The following is a 16,038-nucleotide window of genomic DNA, read 5'->3' on the forward strand; positions in this document are numbered from 1 at the left end:
TTATTTAACTTTTTAGTTTGTGGAATCATAAGTTTTCAAAGTTCTCGGACTTTCGATGTCTGAGACCTCAAATTCAGAAATTCTTTGATGTTCAAATTTTTAGGTTTCGGAACAATATTCCCATGTTGGCGCCTAAATTCTTCAGATTCCTCTGACTCAGTGACTTCTCCATATTCTCTGGGTTCTCCAGATTTCTCTGACGCGGTTACTTCTCCATATTCTCCAGGTTCTCTAGATTCTATAAATTCTGTACATTCTTTAGACTCCATACAGTTTCAAACAGTTGCATGCAGTTACAAATAACTCCACATAGCTACATACAGTTCATACATTTTATAGCTTCCATGAATTTCATAGATTTGCTAAATTCTCTTTTTCTATATTCAATAAATTACCTGAACTTCATAGATTCCTTAGATTCCTTAGATTTTTTATAGTTGCATATAATTGCATACAATTGCATACAGTTGCATACAGCTTGATACTGCTCCATACAGTTCATAGATTTTATAGCTTCCATGAACTTCATAAATTCGCTAAATTCTCTTTCTCTTATTCAATAAATTACTTGAACTTCATAGATGCTTCAGATTCTTTAAATTTTATACAGTTGCATACTGTTGCATACAGTTGCATACAATTGCATACAGCTCCATACAGTTCATACATTTTTTAGCTTCCATGAATTTCATAGATTTGCTAAATTCTCCTTTCCTATATTCAATAAATTACGTAAACTTCATAGATGCTTTACATTTCTTAGATTCTATACAGTTGCATATAATTGCATACAGTTGCATATAGCTCCATACAGTTCCATACAGTTAATAGATTTTATAAATTTCATGAAATGCATAGATTCGCTAAATTCGCTTTCCTTTATTCAATAAATTACCTGAATTTCATACATTGTTTAAATTACTTAGATTTTATACAGTTGCATGCAGTTCCATGCAGTTGCATATAGCTTCATACAGCTCCATACAGTTCATACATTTTATAGATTTCATGAACTTCATAGATTCACTAAATTCTCTTTTTCTTATTCAATAAATTGCTTGAATTTCATAGATTCTTTAAATTCCTTAGACTCCATACAGTTGCATGAAGTTGCATACAGTTGCATACAGCTCCATGCAGCTCCATACAGTTCATACATTTTATAGCTTGCATGTTTCGCACAGATTTGCTAAATTCTCTTTTACTATATTCAATAAATAACCTGAACTTCATAGTTGCTTTAAACTCTACAATTTCACAGCCTCACAACAACATGAACATATTCCATGTGCACAAATTCTACGTACGTCCATTTTGTCGAATAAATGAAACCTCACTCAAATAAAACTGATCACCAGCATTGCAACGAAACGAACAATAACTCGGTACACCATTCTCAGCCAATTATTCAAGAAACAGAAAGCCGTAATTAACCGCTTAACAGAAAAATGTTAAACAGCGATCAGCGCGTAAATGAACATCGCGTGCCACGCAATAATTGCGCCATTGTGAAACAGTCCCGATAATGCCTCTAAGCAATCCAACCACCGTATCCCGCATTGTTCGAGACCAGGAAAGATAATAAAGATAATGATCCTGGGAACGTTCTCAAAAGCATCATTTCCAGCGTTTCACGCATCGTATTAACATACACGGTAATTAAACGGTTACTCGATCGAACCTTCGTATTCGACTTCCGATTAACAGAAACTTGTTACATAAAAACGTGCCCTTCTCCCGATTCGGAGAGCCCCCCTTTCGCGATTGTCCCCTTAAGGAGGTTTTGTCACACCAGTCCAGGAAATTGAGGCGACACCGTTTGTTCGAACTTTCTCTGGGTGGAGAACTGGTACCATAATCGACATACTTACGAAAGTGTGGTCTATGTATATCTAGACTTATTGTAACACGTAATCCACGGGATTATTCTCCGCTTTTTATATATCGTCTGGTTTTACGAATCCGCTAATTGACGGAACAACGTAGTTTCCGCCTGCTCTCTCGTATCAGACTGACTCTTACAGGTGACTTTAATTACCTCGTTTCCTGTGTTGCGACAATCAAGGAATTTATGTTATAATAAAGTTTCGAAAGTGAGAAGTTAGATGGTTTTTGTAAGGGTGAAAGAAACTTGGTTTTATGTGGAGTTTGACGGTAAACTGGGCGCAAAAATTTGGGTTGGTTAATGGTACTTATGGAATGATGAAAGTGAAAGGGTATGGAGTTTGATATTAAACTGACGTGTGACTTAGGTTTAGTATTAGAGGATTTAGAAATTTAGAAATTTAGGATCTTTGGAGTTTGTGAATTTGCATATTGAAATTTTTAGAATTTCAGAATTTGAGGGTCTACATACTCAAAAACTTAAAACTGATAAAATCTTTAGTAGGACTACTTTGCAGGAACCTTAATGTAACGACAGTCTCTGTTCAAACTCATCCACACCTGAACTCATGTACCTCCTCTCATGTACTAAACTAATTCTTCCTCCTCTCATCTACTAAACTAATTAAATTCCAAAACCAATGGTCCATACATTTCCCATCAGAACACCAATTGGCTGTGTCAGATAATTACATTCCACTCGCCAACGCGTAATTATTGTATCCAACTGATGGACAGTCCCCATTCAATCCTGTGCAGTTTACGACATTTCTTTTCCGCGCCACAGCGTGCCGCTTCAGTTGTCTCTAACCAGCAACCACGTGCAATTGAGGAGAAACTCGACATTTCTTTCCGATGTTATGCAAAAATTCATCCCCTCTAACCATACTCGGCTCGACGATGCTCGAGCGGAACGTTGGTCGCAGTCCTCTCGGAATCTCAAGATACAATACTATCCAAGCTTTGTCACGCGATGAAACACCTCTCCTCGTAGTTCCTCGCTATTTAACCGAGCGTCTTCGACTACACGTGCAACAACCGCTATTATCACGACCGGTGAAAGAGGACGAAGATGTCACGATGTCCAACGAGACCTCGAGCGATTATTCGGTGCAAACGGTGTAACTAACTCGACAGGAAGTGAACCACGATGAAGCTTAGGACACTCTGCGTTCTGTGTTTCCTGTGTACCCTCGTTTCTTCCGAGAATGATTGGACAAGTCAGTTGGAGGCTGAAGGAGCGAATAACACTCGGGACAAGCGAGCTTTGGGTTTGATACTGTCGGGACTGGCGCAGGTTTTTGGGTACACGGTGGACCCTGTTCAATTGGCGTCGCTACCTAACGTAGAGGAAGCTAGAACTCAGAATGATCCGTGCTCTAACTCGACTACCAAGCCTGCACTCAGGGAGACTATCAGATTAACAGGTGTACTGAACTTTGGAAACGAATCGATACTTGATCATTTGCAAGAATACGAAAGGATCTTTCATGGAAACGGCAGTAATCAGACTAGTCCGTCGACGGCGGCTCCTATGATCGATGTAAGAGTGCCGATGCAACCTAACCAACCGCTACTTGTGCCAAACATCTCTTTACCGACCGTACCACAGTCACCCTTGCCAGAGATTCCTCCGCAGGACATCAAACTGTCGTATCCTAGGCCGTTGGTTATAATTCATCCTGAGCAGAATGTGACCAACGCAAGGAACAAGAGTGTCAGCAAAGCTGAGAGTGCAAAGAACATGAGTTCCGACAGCGGACCAAGTTCGGACAACGGATCTTCGGACAAATCGCGATGGAGGGAGTACGAAGAGAGACTAGCGGAGTTAGAACGCAGACAGCAAGAGCAGGCCGAGAGGTTGAGACAGCAGGAGCTTGTTAGAAACCGTGAGAAGTATAATAATTATAACGGTGAAGAGAACGAGCGAAATCGAGGGCAATTGGGTCGCACTGATGAAGATTGCAGAGGGAAAGACGACGAAAGTTATGAAAATTCGGAGGAAGAGGGATCTAGAGAGAGTTCTGAGGCTCCGGATGAGTCCAAGGAAGAGGAGGAACAACCTAAGGACGATTACAAGTACAGCGTGTACAGCGAACCTCTTCCGATCAGCAAGGACGACGAGCACAGGAGACCCGAGGAGCTTCGGAACAGCTACGGAGAGCTCCTGAACAACCGCGAGATCGTGGGCGACGGGTTCGAGGATTTCTTCAAGAAGTTGAAGCAACAGACCAGTTTCCAGAAAGAGAAAGATGAACAGAAAACTTCCAAGGAAGATGAAGAGAGTAACGAAAGAGAGCCCGCCACGAACAAATACGAAGAGTATCCCCTCGAAGAGGATTCCGAGAAGAACGAAGACGAAGATTCCGAGGAAGAAGCGATCGAGCATTCTAAGAACCAATCGCTCAAGGAGCAGCACAACGAGGAACTGGATTTCAGCAAGAGCGTGCCTTTGATGGTACCCGTTAGGTACCTCACCGCTCCCGAGGAGCTGAAGAGGATGACACTCTCCGAGAAGTCGGACAACACCGTACCGGAAGCCACGAAGAAGGTTTCTCGTAAAGAACTGAGAACTGGCAAGAAGGAGATCTTGAAACCGACGATTGGTTACCCGGAGTTGCCGAAGAAGCTGCACGATGGCGAGCAGAAAGTGTTGCAAATGTGGCCTCCGCCTTTCGATTTCATTTTAGACAGCGTTGTTCAGAGGGACTCGGATAGAGGAAGTGGGAAACCACGTGCGGAACTGGAGCCACCTGTTGAGCGCGATTATCCGGAGAATATTTATTATCAAAGTTTCGGCAAGGATTTTGCGTCCGGAACGGATGCTTCGAAGCAATTAACGCTTCATGGACCGGGAAATAGAGGGAACGGGTCTGAGGTACCAGATTTCTGGCAGAGGTATAGATACACCGCGAACGATGAGTATATGGAACCAGATTTGAAGATAAAATCTTCTCAAGAACCTTCGTATTCGAAGAACTTGGAGTCGAAACGTAACGCAGGACATACTGATATTTATTCTCAAAGATATAGAAATCAGAAGATGCGAAATGTGGAGCAGAAGACCGTTCCTCTTGCGAATACGAAGGAGTATGATTACTTTAAATACGGACCGAATGATTATGTTTTCGGTTATGCAAGACGCGAGAAATTGCCTCAAGTTTTTGCGAGTGACCAGTTGTATCGCTATGAAGAAAGTTTAACGAAAATAGCTGGTGAACCGGAGAAAAGAAGCGGGAAAGTTGCGGCTAGAGATTACGAGAATTACGGTAACACTATGGTAGCCTTGGGACAAGAAGAAATTAGCTCAACTGGACCGATTAATTATTTCACTTATCCTCGTATTTTGTAATCCACGATTTATTTATGATATTTTTATAATTGTATGGCTGTAGATAATGGATAATAAATTGAATGGTAAGAAGTGATTATAAAGAGAGATTATTGTAAAAATTTCCCAGACTTGTTTCATAAATATTGCGAAGGATATTAGAAGTATTAGAATTAAAACATATTCCGAATACACTTATATACTAACGGTTACTTATTCATAATTACGTATTATAAATTGCAAGTTATTAATTATTATAAATTACAAGTTATTAATTATTATAAATTACAAGTTATTAATTATAATAAATTATTAAATAATACAAATATAAATAGCAGGAGAATTTATTAAATACATATAATTTTATTAATATGTTCCAGGATAAGAGAGCAGAAATGCAAAGACGCACCGAGTTGGAGAACAAAATGTCCGACATTTTAGAAAATCTAAAGACGCGACTGTTAGTTGAATAAATAATTATTACATATACATTTTTCTCCTTTACTTATCAAAACAATTTTAATTTATATTGATAATTTAAATAAAGTTCTCCTCATTTTGAATCCATAAAAACAATATATAATTTAGTCATTGTGAAGACGGTTTACTAGTCACTGTAAAGGAAGTTATTAACTTACCTCCTTTTTCAAAAATCTGGGCTTCTTTGTAACTGCAGACCATTATCCACATCACAAGTTGTAGAAAGTTCTATTTGTCACATAGTTCAATGTTTATCACTATTTCTAACACATTATTTCACTTATAACATTCCAGAATAAACGGTATGACAATCACTCCACTTGCAACGCGCGAAAAAGAATTAGTAACGTATTTTACTAATAATCGATTATAATCGAAATTGAATTTTCAAATGTAGTACACTAGAGAGCGCTGCAGTTGCGAAACGTCAGTGCCTGTCAATGTGACAATTATGAATACGTGTTTGAATGTACACCTTTTATTTGTTAAATAACATAGAATATGTATTAAATAATTTACTGTTAGTATATATATTTTTTTAATAAAGTTTGACAATTACAATTTCGCAAAAATGGAAGAATTTTTACAAAACCTTGGCATCGGTGTGAGACCTATTGACGATCCATTTTTTGAAGAATCGTACAATGTTTGCAAAATTTTTCAACGGAAAGGCATTACTGTTGAAGATGATGAAGAATTATGTCACGATGTGTAAATAAAGATTACTTATTCTACGTAGAAAACTTAATAATGCTACCATAACCTATAAATAATGTCAAAGTATTTTAATTATTGTATTAAAATTATTAATTTCAGCATAAGAGAATTTTCTTGTTACGCTACAGGCTGCAAAGCCATATTTAAAACATTAGTTGACTTTGAAATGCATTACAATACCTATCATCGTTATGTTTGTTCAGAATGTAAAAAGACTTTGCCAAATCCTAGATTGTTAGACATTCATGTTCAGGAGACTCATGACAGTTTTTTTCAAGTTTCATGTACAAGAAAACCAATGGTATTTATAAACTTTTCATCATGTTATTATATGTGTAAAAAGATGTAATAATATCTACATCTTATTTTCAGTATCAGTGTTATGTTTGCGAATGTGATTTAAAATTTAATAATCCAGTTGAAAGGAGGCATCATTGCATTACAGTACATAAGTTTCCTAAGAATTTTCGCTATGATAATACTCCGAATCATATGGAAAGTGATACAGCAGAACAAATGGATGTTGAATTATCTACAGATGAAACGAAAGAATTGAAACCCAAGAAAATATGGTTAAATAAAAACCAGAAGCAGAAAATGTTTCCAATTGCTGCAAAAACTGCAATACCAGCAAATCCTGATGCTAACAGAAATCAATCTAATGTTTCAAATCCTACCAGTGCTACATCTCCTTTAGTTTTTATTCCTAGACAAGTACAAAAGTCGTATACAAAGGCTCTTACTAAGAATCAAAGCAACGAGAAAAATGTTCTTGAAACAGGGTGTATGATGGATCTGGCTGATTCTTTACCTCATTAATAGAAATAGAAATATTTAATAAGAAATATATTTTTTCAAAGCAGTTTTTATTATAAATATATATTAAATATAATAACAATATTTACACGTCTAATGAAATGTAAGAAATTTGATACCTCAGCGTAACCATTATCCTACTTTCATTTATTTACAAAGTCTTTCTCTGGTCGTGTGATATAATCTACACACTCCTCATATAAATTTAATTGTTTTGATTTTTGCTCATGGTGGGCAGAATATTTTCTGTACCTAAGTACGAATAACATTTCATTAAAGATCTTTAAATTTTTACACTTTGGATAAAGCTAATGTCAGATAGCCTATTTGGCACAATCATCGTTATCTTGTAAACAACTTTATGATACTGGCAGTGTTGTATACTTATACATCTATGGCACTCGTGTATATTCATGGAAAATTAATTTCCAAACATTAGTAGTATGACAAAATGATTTTTTAACATGTAACATCCGAAAAGTTTTCTCCATTCAAAGAACATTCGCTAAACAATAATTCCGAATTTTACAAAACAATACATCAATTTATAAAATGAGAACCTACTATTCTAAAACGAAAATGAAAATGATTCAAATGTTCACAAAAATTGTTGCTTACAAAATGCAATACAGATCTTTACAACTGTCCATTACTTCATCAGTAACAAACACAAAGTTTCAAGTCAGTATTCAAAGAAACCGACTCTTCCCTGAGTATCAGAACAATATTAACAACTTACAATCTATAAAAACTACAAAACTAAGTCGAATAAATCATACATCGAAGTTTGGCCGTTTCATTCCTAAGTGCTACAAGTTCATATTTCAATTTGATATTTTCTTGCTCTAGGAAGGCTGCCCTGATCGCGATCTCATCCTCCTTGGCTCTCCTCGCATCTCTAGAACGTTTGGCAGCTTCGTTATTTTTTCTTCTCCTCTCCCAGTAAGCTGCATCCTTCTCGTCCACGGTGCTGGTTGGTAATCCCGGACTCTTCGTGGATCTGCGCATCTTCACGTTCGTCCCCTCGTTCGACCGCTTCACCGACTCCAGCATTCGTTTCCGAAATTCCGAATACGCTTCCGTGGAATTTTGATCGTACACCAATTCAGCTGCGCCCACAGTGAGCGACAGCGGATCTTTCGGATAAGCCTTGAAGGGTCTCGGTGCTTTTTTACCGCTATCCAAAGACAATGTTGACATCGTCTCTTTGCTGTAGGTCGGCGTCGTCGTTGATATGCTGGAGCTGCTGCCCACTTGAACCGCTTTGACCGTTCCTACATTTTGACTCAACAACGCCGGTATTACTGCTGGAACTGGTATTGGAATATTCACTGGTAACCCAGAAAATACCCCGTGTTGGCCGATCACGTTCACCGACGAGTTTGGACTATTATAAATCGGCTCGTATTTGATCTTCTTCGGCGAATCCGACTCTGAGGGTGGAGTTACCATAAATGTTCTTCCCTCGTAAGGACTCTTGCATCCGGAGTCAGCGATATTGTTGTTTGCTTCTTGTTCTACGTCCACCGAGGAGTTGGAATCTTGCAAAATCTTACTGGGTACTGTAACTGTGGGCTTCTTACAAGAGAGATCTAGGATCGGTGGCTCGGAAAAGTCTGCCTTCGTGTCCGGTTTTAAACGGGAGATGAAGTCCAGCGCTTGTACATTGTCCATCAAGGATTTGGGATACGGATCCATTCTGCGATCTTCCATTATCTGTAAAATGAAAACATTTGTTAAGTTAAGGCTTTTATTGTGAATAGGAATATTTGTAAATGAACACTCTCTCAATTTTAATGCACTATTTTTGAAAGATTCAAAGCTTGTAAATTATCAAGGTAACAATTCTTGAATGTCAGAACTTCAACATTCTTAAAACGTAAAAACTCAAGTTTTAGAAGATCTCAAATTTTTGACAATGTAATTTCAAAGAAAAATTAATGTCAAGAGACAGAATCTCAACAAATTCTATGAGTTTAAAAACGTCACAAAATGCCAAGTTAATGTTTTATAATTATTCCGATGAATCAGCACATGGAAAGCCCAGTTCTAAACAGTTGTGAAATTGACCGGTTGACCGAAGCTTCACCAAGCAAAGCGACGGTTAGCGATACACTTTCGATTTAATAATGAATTGCTCAATAAACGTAATAGCAGTTAAACAGAAACTCTTTCGTGTACATTATCGATAACGATCTCCGAAAATGATGAAAAGCGTAAACAATAATCGTTAACGTTACATTACATGTTAACAAAATCGAAACACCGATTACAATATTGAGTAATACCTAGTAAGCGGTTTCCCCGATGGTTCAACACGAACTATCGAGAACTGGTAAACTATCGTCGGTACGTTTTTGAAGAAAAACTAGTAAACATCAACCGTATCCACTGGTTGCGCAAGTTTGAATTTCTTTTCACCGTTCGTCGAACAACCGCGATCGTAAACAATAAATGCTTCTTACCTAATGATTGATCCAAAGTCATACACCGGTCACTGATATCACAACACCACGTATCGTCGTTTAAAACGTGCGCGTCACTCGGAACGAAACCGAAAGGTTTCTCTAAGAGAGTTTTAGGTAAATCGTGTTCACACAGCGGATCGCCAAAATCGTTTACAACGAGAGGGGGTGCACTTCGCTTATATACTGTCCAACCCTTACAAAACCCTAAGGGTAGGAGATTTCCTTAGAAAATGGTGGGGACATCCTGATGACCATAGCGCCGGGCTACTGACTGGCACGCGTTCGCCACTTCCGAAATGTTTATCTCGCACCGTTACGTCGATCGACGTCAGAAAATGTGCTCATCCGATGGTTCATTAACGGATTTATTTTTGAATACGGTATTTTATATTTGGGGCTTTCTTTGAATTTTTTGATTATGTTGATTTGTTGGTTGTGTATGTTTTAAGATAGATTTTTGGAGGAAATTCGGAAAATTGAGGAGGGATTGAATTTGGATATTTGGGATATGAATGTTTTAACATTTTGGGGGTTGGGAATTCGGAAATTTAGAAATTTGGGAATTTAGAAATTGGAAATGTGAGGATTTGGAAATTTAGAAGTTCAAGAATGTAGAAATTTGAGAATTTTAGAGTTTGGAAATGTGAGGAGTTGGCAATTTGGGAATTTGGGAAGTTTGGAATTTGGAAATGTGAGGATTTGGTAATTTGGGAATTTGGAAATTTTGGAATTTGGAAATGTGAGGATTTGGCAATTTTGGAATTTGGAAATGTGAGGATTTGACAATTTGGGAATTAGGGAATTTTGGAATTTGGAAATGTGAGGATTTGGCAATTTGGGAATTTGGGAATTTTGGAATTTGGAAATGTGAGGATTTGGCAATTTGGGAATTTGGGAATTTTGGAATTTGGAAATGTGAGGATTTGACAATTTGGGAATTTGGGAATTTTAGAATTTGGAAATTTAGAAATTTAAGAGTGTAGAAATTTGGCAATTTAGGAATTAGGGAATTTTAGAATTTGGAAATTTAGGAATTTGGAAATGTAAGGATTTGGAAACTTAGAAATTTGGAAATTCTCAAATTACAAAAATTTGAAAATTCAGTATTCTAAAAAACTACCTTCCCAAATCTCAAAATTCTCCATCTTACTTTTTTCCAAAACAAATCCGCTTAAACTCACCCTCTCCAACCTCCCTCTGCATCCATCCCCAATAAATAACAACACATAAAATCAGTCCCACAACTAACCCAAAAATTAATCCCAACATTAATCGTTCCCAAGATAAAAATCAAGTACCCAAAGGGATGACACCTTCCCTCCGCACCCAATCAGACCTCGTAGGCGTGTCATCCGTACATCCTCAATAAACTCCAAACTGAGAGTTGCGTCTTTATTTATAGTTAGGGTACTTGCGAACGTGCCACCGTACCTGTCGTACTGTCTTTCTTCGACGCTGCCCCAGGAGCAGATCGTAACAACTTCTTGACTCGAACAATCGAATCCCGCTAAATTAATCCGGTCATCGGTATGTCTTTACAGGCATCCGAAACACTCGCTGGCACACTAAATCCTTGTCCTCTTAAATCCTACGTAAGGACGGGCAATGCTCACTTTCTGTAACTGCTCGGGCAAAGGGTTAAACTTGGACATTTTTGGTATCGTTGCGGGGTGTCTTCCCGTACAGCGTTTAGCACGTCTGTACGGTTATGTGCATAGAATCGGGCCCTTTCCTACGGGGCCCTTTTGCACGAACATTTCCTCTGGCTGCCTTTGTTTCTGGCCCGTGCCCCCTTGATTTATGAGGCGAACGGGCGAAAGGGTTACACGGAATCGCGGAATTTGCGTAAAGTGCTCATAAATTATGGGGCGAAAGCTTGCGGCCTAGGGAAATTTATGAAATTTTTAAATGCTCGATGAATGGGCTGGTTTGAGGATCAAAGGATAATGGTATTACACTCTGATGCGGTGAGAGATGGATTCGAGGTTTGTGGGCTTTCGGGATTTGCCAGAGGTTCGTACGACTTTGGGACTTTGGGACTTTGATATTTTGGAGCTTGGGGATTTTTGGTGTTTGGGATTTAAAGACTTTGAAATTTGAGGATTTTTTAAACTTTGGCAGTTTGAAATTTTGTAACATTGAAATTTAAATGAAAATAGTTGGAGACTCTGGAAGGAGATTCAAAATGTCGAGACTGTGAAACTCTAACATTTTTGAAACTTTACCAGTCTGAAATTATAAAACACTGCAATTTAGGAATTGTCAAGACTGCAGAATATTATAATTTTTGGAAAAAATTAGAGTTTGTGATTTTAAGACTTGAAACTTCAGAAATCTGTGACACTTTGAAACTTTGGAACCTTGAAATATTTTGTCCTTTGAAACTTTAAAACCTTGTAACATTTTGTCTTTTAAAACCTTGAGATGTTTGACATTCTGAAGCCTTAAAATCTTGAAATTTTTGAAACTATAGAATTTTCAATGAACTTTATCTATACTAATAAATGTCTAATCATTTAGTGAAGCTTTGGAACTGTACCCTAAACCAAAAGTCCTAATAACGTCAATGTGCACGATCATTCTCGGTTGCTCGTTAGGGATGCACGACATATGGCAATTTTCATAGCGCAGTACCGGAAGATGAACCTCTTTTCTTCGATCCGTGTTGACTAATGGTTTACTTTCACGGCTAGTTATTCAGACTCCTTAGTTAATCGTTGTGCCAGCCTCTTTTGACAGAGGCATCCTCGACACCTATTGTTTTTCACAACTTTCTTCTTCCTCTAACGAAACAGAAGACAATTCCTCTATTTCTGAATTTCTCCACAAATTCAAATATAAAAATGTGACGTCAAATATAAAAATGCGACGTCAAATATAAAAATGTGGAGTCAAATATAAAAATGTAAAGTCAAATATAAAAATGTAAAGTCAAACATAAAAATGTGAAGCCAAATATAAAAATGTGAAATCAAATGTAAAAATGTGAAGCCAAATATAAAAATGAGAAGTCAGATATAAAAATATAAAGTCAAATGTAAAAGTAAAAAAATACTCAAATTCGCGTATATATTATATTCAAAAGAAACCCACATTGTACTTAAGTATACAGCGATTTTAATATATTCCTTAATCTGGGCAAAAAAGGAATGATACTAAATACGAGCTTATTCGCTTGAGAAAGCAAAGTAGGTCCTCGTATATTACTCTAACCCATTGTTATACTGGTCTGTTTTACCTGAAATTATTTTAAGGATTGCGGTCCCCATAAAAAGACGGAGTAATACAAAATGTTCTATGTTAAAACTGTGCCACTACTACGTAAGTACAATTGGTAATAATAAACTTAATCGTTTAAAAGCAATTATGGTACTTTGAACTTGAAAAATGTGACAAATGCGTGGTAATATGCTATGGACACTATTTTACGGTTCTTTTTATTGTTTATGGTACTTTCATCGAATTTTTAATTTTTCAAAATCGGACATCGTTCGTTGATTCTGATAGTTAACTATTTTATGGTAAAAATATTAAATTTATCTGTCAGACATTTTCAGTAAGTTCCAAGCTTTAAATTGTTATGTTACAAGTACATTACAAGTAAGTTTATTATATTTTTATGTCAATAATTGTCAACAAATTTGTGATTTTTCAAAACCCGCCATTAACTGCAACTGATCCGCCATTTTGTGCTAAGTCTCACGAAAAACACAACAGACATTTTCAGCCAACTTTCAGCTTTAACCAACAAATTCTTTCTAGCTTATCTACAAACTCTATAATAATAAAATTACTATTATTTATAATAATATTTTATAATAATAAAATAATTTTGTATCGTCGCATATTAAATTTTTCACCCATCCGTTAACGCTACCCCATTCGTTTCTCATCGCGTCAAAGCGATAACTCACAGAGGGTCAATTTGAAAGATTTCAGCACGGTACATCGAATTGAGACGTTTTCCACGACGAATCATAACGAAGATTTTGCAACCCGTACCGTTACATGGTCTGTATGCGTTTCTGTGAGAGCGGAGCAGATGCAAATGCGCGGACCATTCATCTGTCGTTGGTGGATGGCCACGGGAAAAATCGGGAATAACGGGTTGCGGTCGTCCCTGCACCATAGAAATCTGGGTTATGTGGCCAAAAGAGCAAAAATTTGTATACACGTGAAAGGAGGCGGTGCAGTGAATTGAGCGCCGGGGGTGCCCTTTTTCTATGGGGAGGACACGACGTTTTAACGGGCCCAAAACGGAGGACTAAATTTGGCGTGATCTTGGGACTCAGACATGATGAGATGTCTCCACCATATCTCCGGTGTAACTGTACCCTTGTACCTTGTCGTTTATCGTTTCATTTCCATTTTTCTCACAATAAGATTTTATAGAACTCTTTTTAATTTTTAGTCGACTTTATTATGATTTGCTGTTTTTAACTAATTCGTTGAAAGTAGAGGTGTACATACAAAGTGAGGTATCTAACAAATTGACTCACAAAATTCCTAAATCCTTAAATCCCAAACTCCAAATCCCTAAATTCCCAAAATTGCGACCTCTGTAACTTCTTAGATCCTTAAATCCCTACATCCCCAAATCCCTTAGATTCCTAAATTGCTGTCTCCCTAAATTTTTAAATATTAAAATCCCCAAATTAATTCCCAAATTAATCTCCCAAATTCCAGTCGAATATCTTATATCACTCAACCACGCAATCATGATTGACGTTATCAAGCTCGAACGTTTACGTACATCATTAGATAACGTAAATAGCTAATAGAAAGTGTCTCGTAATCTGACCAGTAATCACCCAAAACGACCTCTTCACAATTTCCTAAACACACAGGACAAGGGAGTTTCGTAAGAACAATGTTAAGTGGAATCAGGTTGATGCAATATTTCCATTTGCATTCGCACCATCCTGGACAATATCGTAAGCTTAAACAGATGTTCACCAAATGATTTCTACCTCGAGGCAATAACAGAAGGTTATATGATCGATGATTACTGTAACCTTCGAGTATAGTAACTTCGAGCAACGATTAACCTCATATCTCACAAACTATGACCTTGAAAAAAATTCTCCTTTTCCCTAATATTTATCCATACAAAATAATTCCCCAAATCAGTAAAAATAACGAAAATATCGTCTCCTAACAAAGTCAACACCCTACATTAAATAAACCAGCAAATTAGTGAAATATTATCGGAACGAGTTCCAGCACGTCATCCAAACGTGCAAGTAAAGTTGTAAATGTGTCAATAGACATTGTGCGGTGTTCGTTGAAAAGGTAGAATGGTTTCGTATTAAACAGAAACATTGAAGAAGCAGTTATGTCAGGTATGCACTTAAAAGCCATACTTCTTGTATAAGGTGTAATAAAATTTCCTAAACTCTAACCGTACCATTCGGTAGGGCTTTCCGAGTTACCTTTAACATAATTTCTATAAAGTCCGAGCAGTATTCTTGTTCGAAGAATATTACTTACTAGGCGACCTATTTCGATTAATCTGATAATAAAACGATTGTTCTGAAGTGGGTAATGCTTGACCCTGGAATGGGTTAAAATATGCAGAAATATTGCACTTAACGCTAATTGCGAACTATTGTTTGAGTATGGTGTTTGGGAAACAATTGCTTGTTTCAGTTATTTCTGAGGTGCGAATGCAGTTGAAAAGTCTTCAAGTTGAAAGTCTCACTTTTCTAGGGAAAATAGGAGGACTTAGGAGGACTACTAGTTCTTTAGGAATTTTTAGGGATGGAAATTTGGAATTTTGGTGATGAAGAAATTTGAGAATTTGCTTATTTAGAAATTTTGAGAAATTAATAATCTAAGAAATTTGGAAGGGTAATGGAGGTTTGGGGGTATAGAAATTTGGGAATTTGGAGAATTAGAAGTTTGGGTATTTGGACAATTTAGGAATTTGGGGATGTGAGAGATCTGAGAATGTGGAAGTTGGAGAATTATGAATTTTGTGATGTAGAAATTTGGGGATTTGGAAATTTAAGGACGTGGAAATTTGGGGATTTGGAAGTTTAAGGACGTGGAAATTAGGGGACTTGGAAATTTAAGGATGTGGAAATTTGGGGATTTGGAAATTTAAGGACGTGGAAATTTGGGAATTTGGAAATTTAAGGACGTGGAAATTTGGGGATTTGGAAATTTAAGGACGTGGAAATTTGGGGATTTGGAAATTTAAGGACGTGGAAATTTGGGGATTTGGAAATTTAAGGACGTGGAAATTTGGGGATTTGGAAATTTAAGGACGTGGAAATTTGACAAATTATAAATTGAAGGATGTGGAAACTTGACAACTCAGAAATTGAAGAATTCGAAAAT

At 37.2% G+C, this 16,038-nt stretch overlaps 3 protein-coding genes across 3 annotated transcripts; 2 read left to right on the forward strand and 1 right to left on the reverse strand.

Annotated features, from left to right (window-relative positions):
* The first annotated feature begins 2,712 nt into the window (after nt 1–2,712).
* On the forward strand, nt 2,713–5,704 carry LOC105662819 (uncharacterized). The gene is made up of 2 exons (XM_012288236.2): nt 2,713–5,301; nt 5,596–5,704. The coding sequence occupies exon 1, from the start codon at nt 3,035–3,037 to the stop codon at nt 5,234–5,236; it is 2,202 nt and encodes a 733-aa protein (XP_012143626.2). The 5' UTR covers nt 2,713–3,034; the 3' UTR covers nt 5,237–5,301; nt 5,596–5,704.
* Nucleotides 5,705–5,768: 64 nt separating this feature from the next.
* On the forward strand, nt 5,769–7,312 carry l(2)k10201 (zinc finger protein 511 lethal (2) k10201). The gene is made up of 3 exons (XM_012288186.2): nt 5,769–6,406; nt 6,512–6,713; nt 6,785–7,312. Exons 1-3 carry the CDS (start codon nt 6,267–6,269, stop codon nt 7,229–7,231), a joined length of 789 nt encoding a protein of 262 aa, XP_012143576.2. The 5' UTR covers nt 5,769–6,266; the 3' UTR covers nt 7,232–7,312.
* Nucleotides 7,313–7,354: 42 nt separating this feature from the next.
* gt (transcription factor giant) lies at nt 7,355–8,941 on the reverse strand. The gene has a single exon (XM_003704561.3). The coding sequence runs from the start codon at nt 8,939–8,941 to the stop codon at nt 7,988–7,990; it is 954 nt and encodes a 317-aa protein (XP_003704609.2). The 3' UTR covers nt 7,355–7,987.
* Between the last annotated feature and the right edge of the window lie 7,097 nt (nt 8,942–16,038).

Source organism: Megachile rotundata, chromosome 2, assembly GCF_050947335.1.
Source record: "Megachile rotundata isolate GNS110a chromosome 2, iyMegRotu1, whole genome shotgun sequence".
Classification (NCBI taxonomy): Eukaryota; Metazoa; Arthropoda; class Insecta; order Hymenoptera; family Megachilidae; genus Megachile; species Megachile rotundata.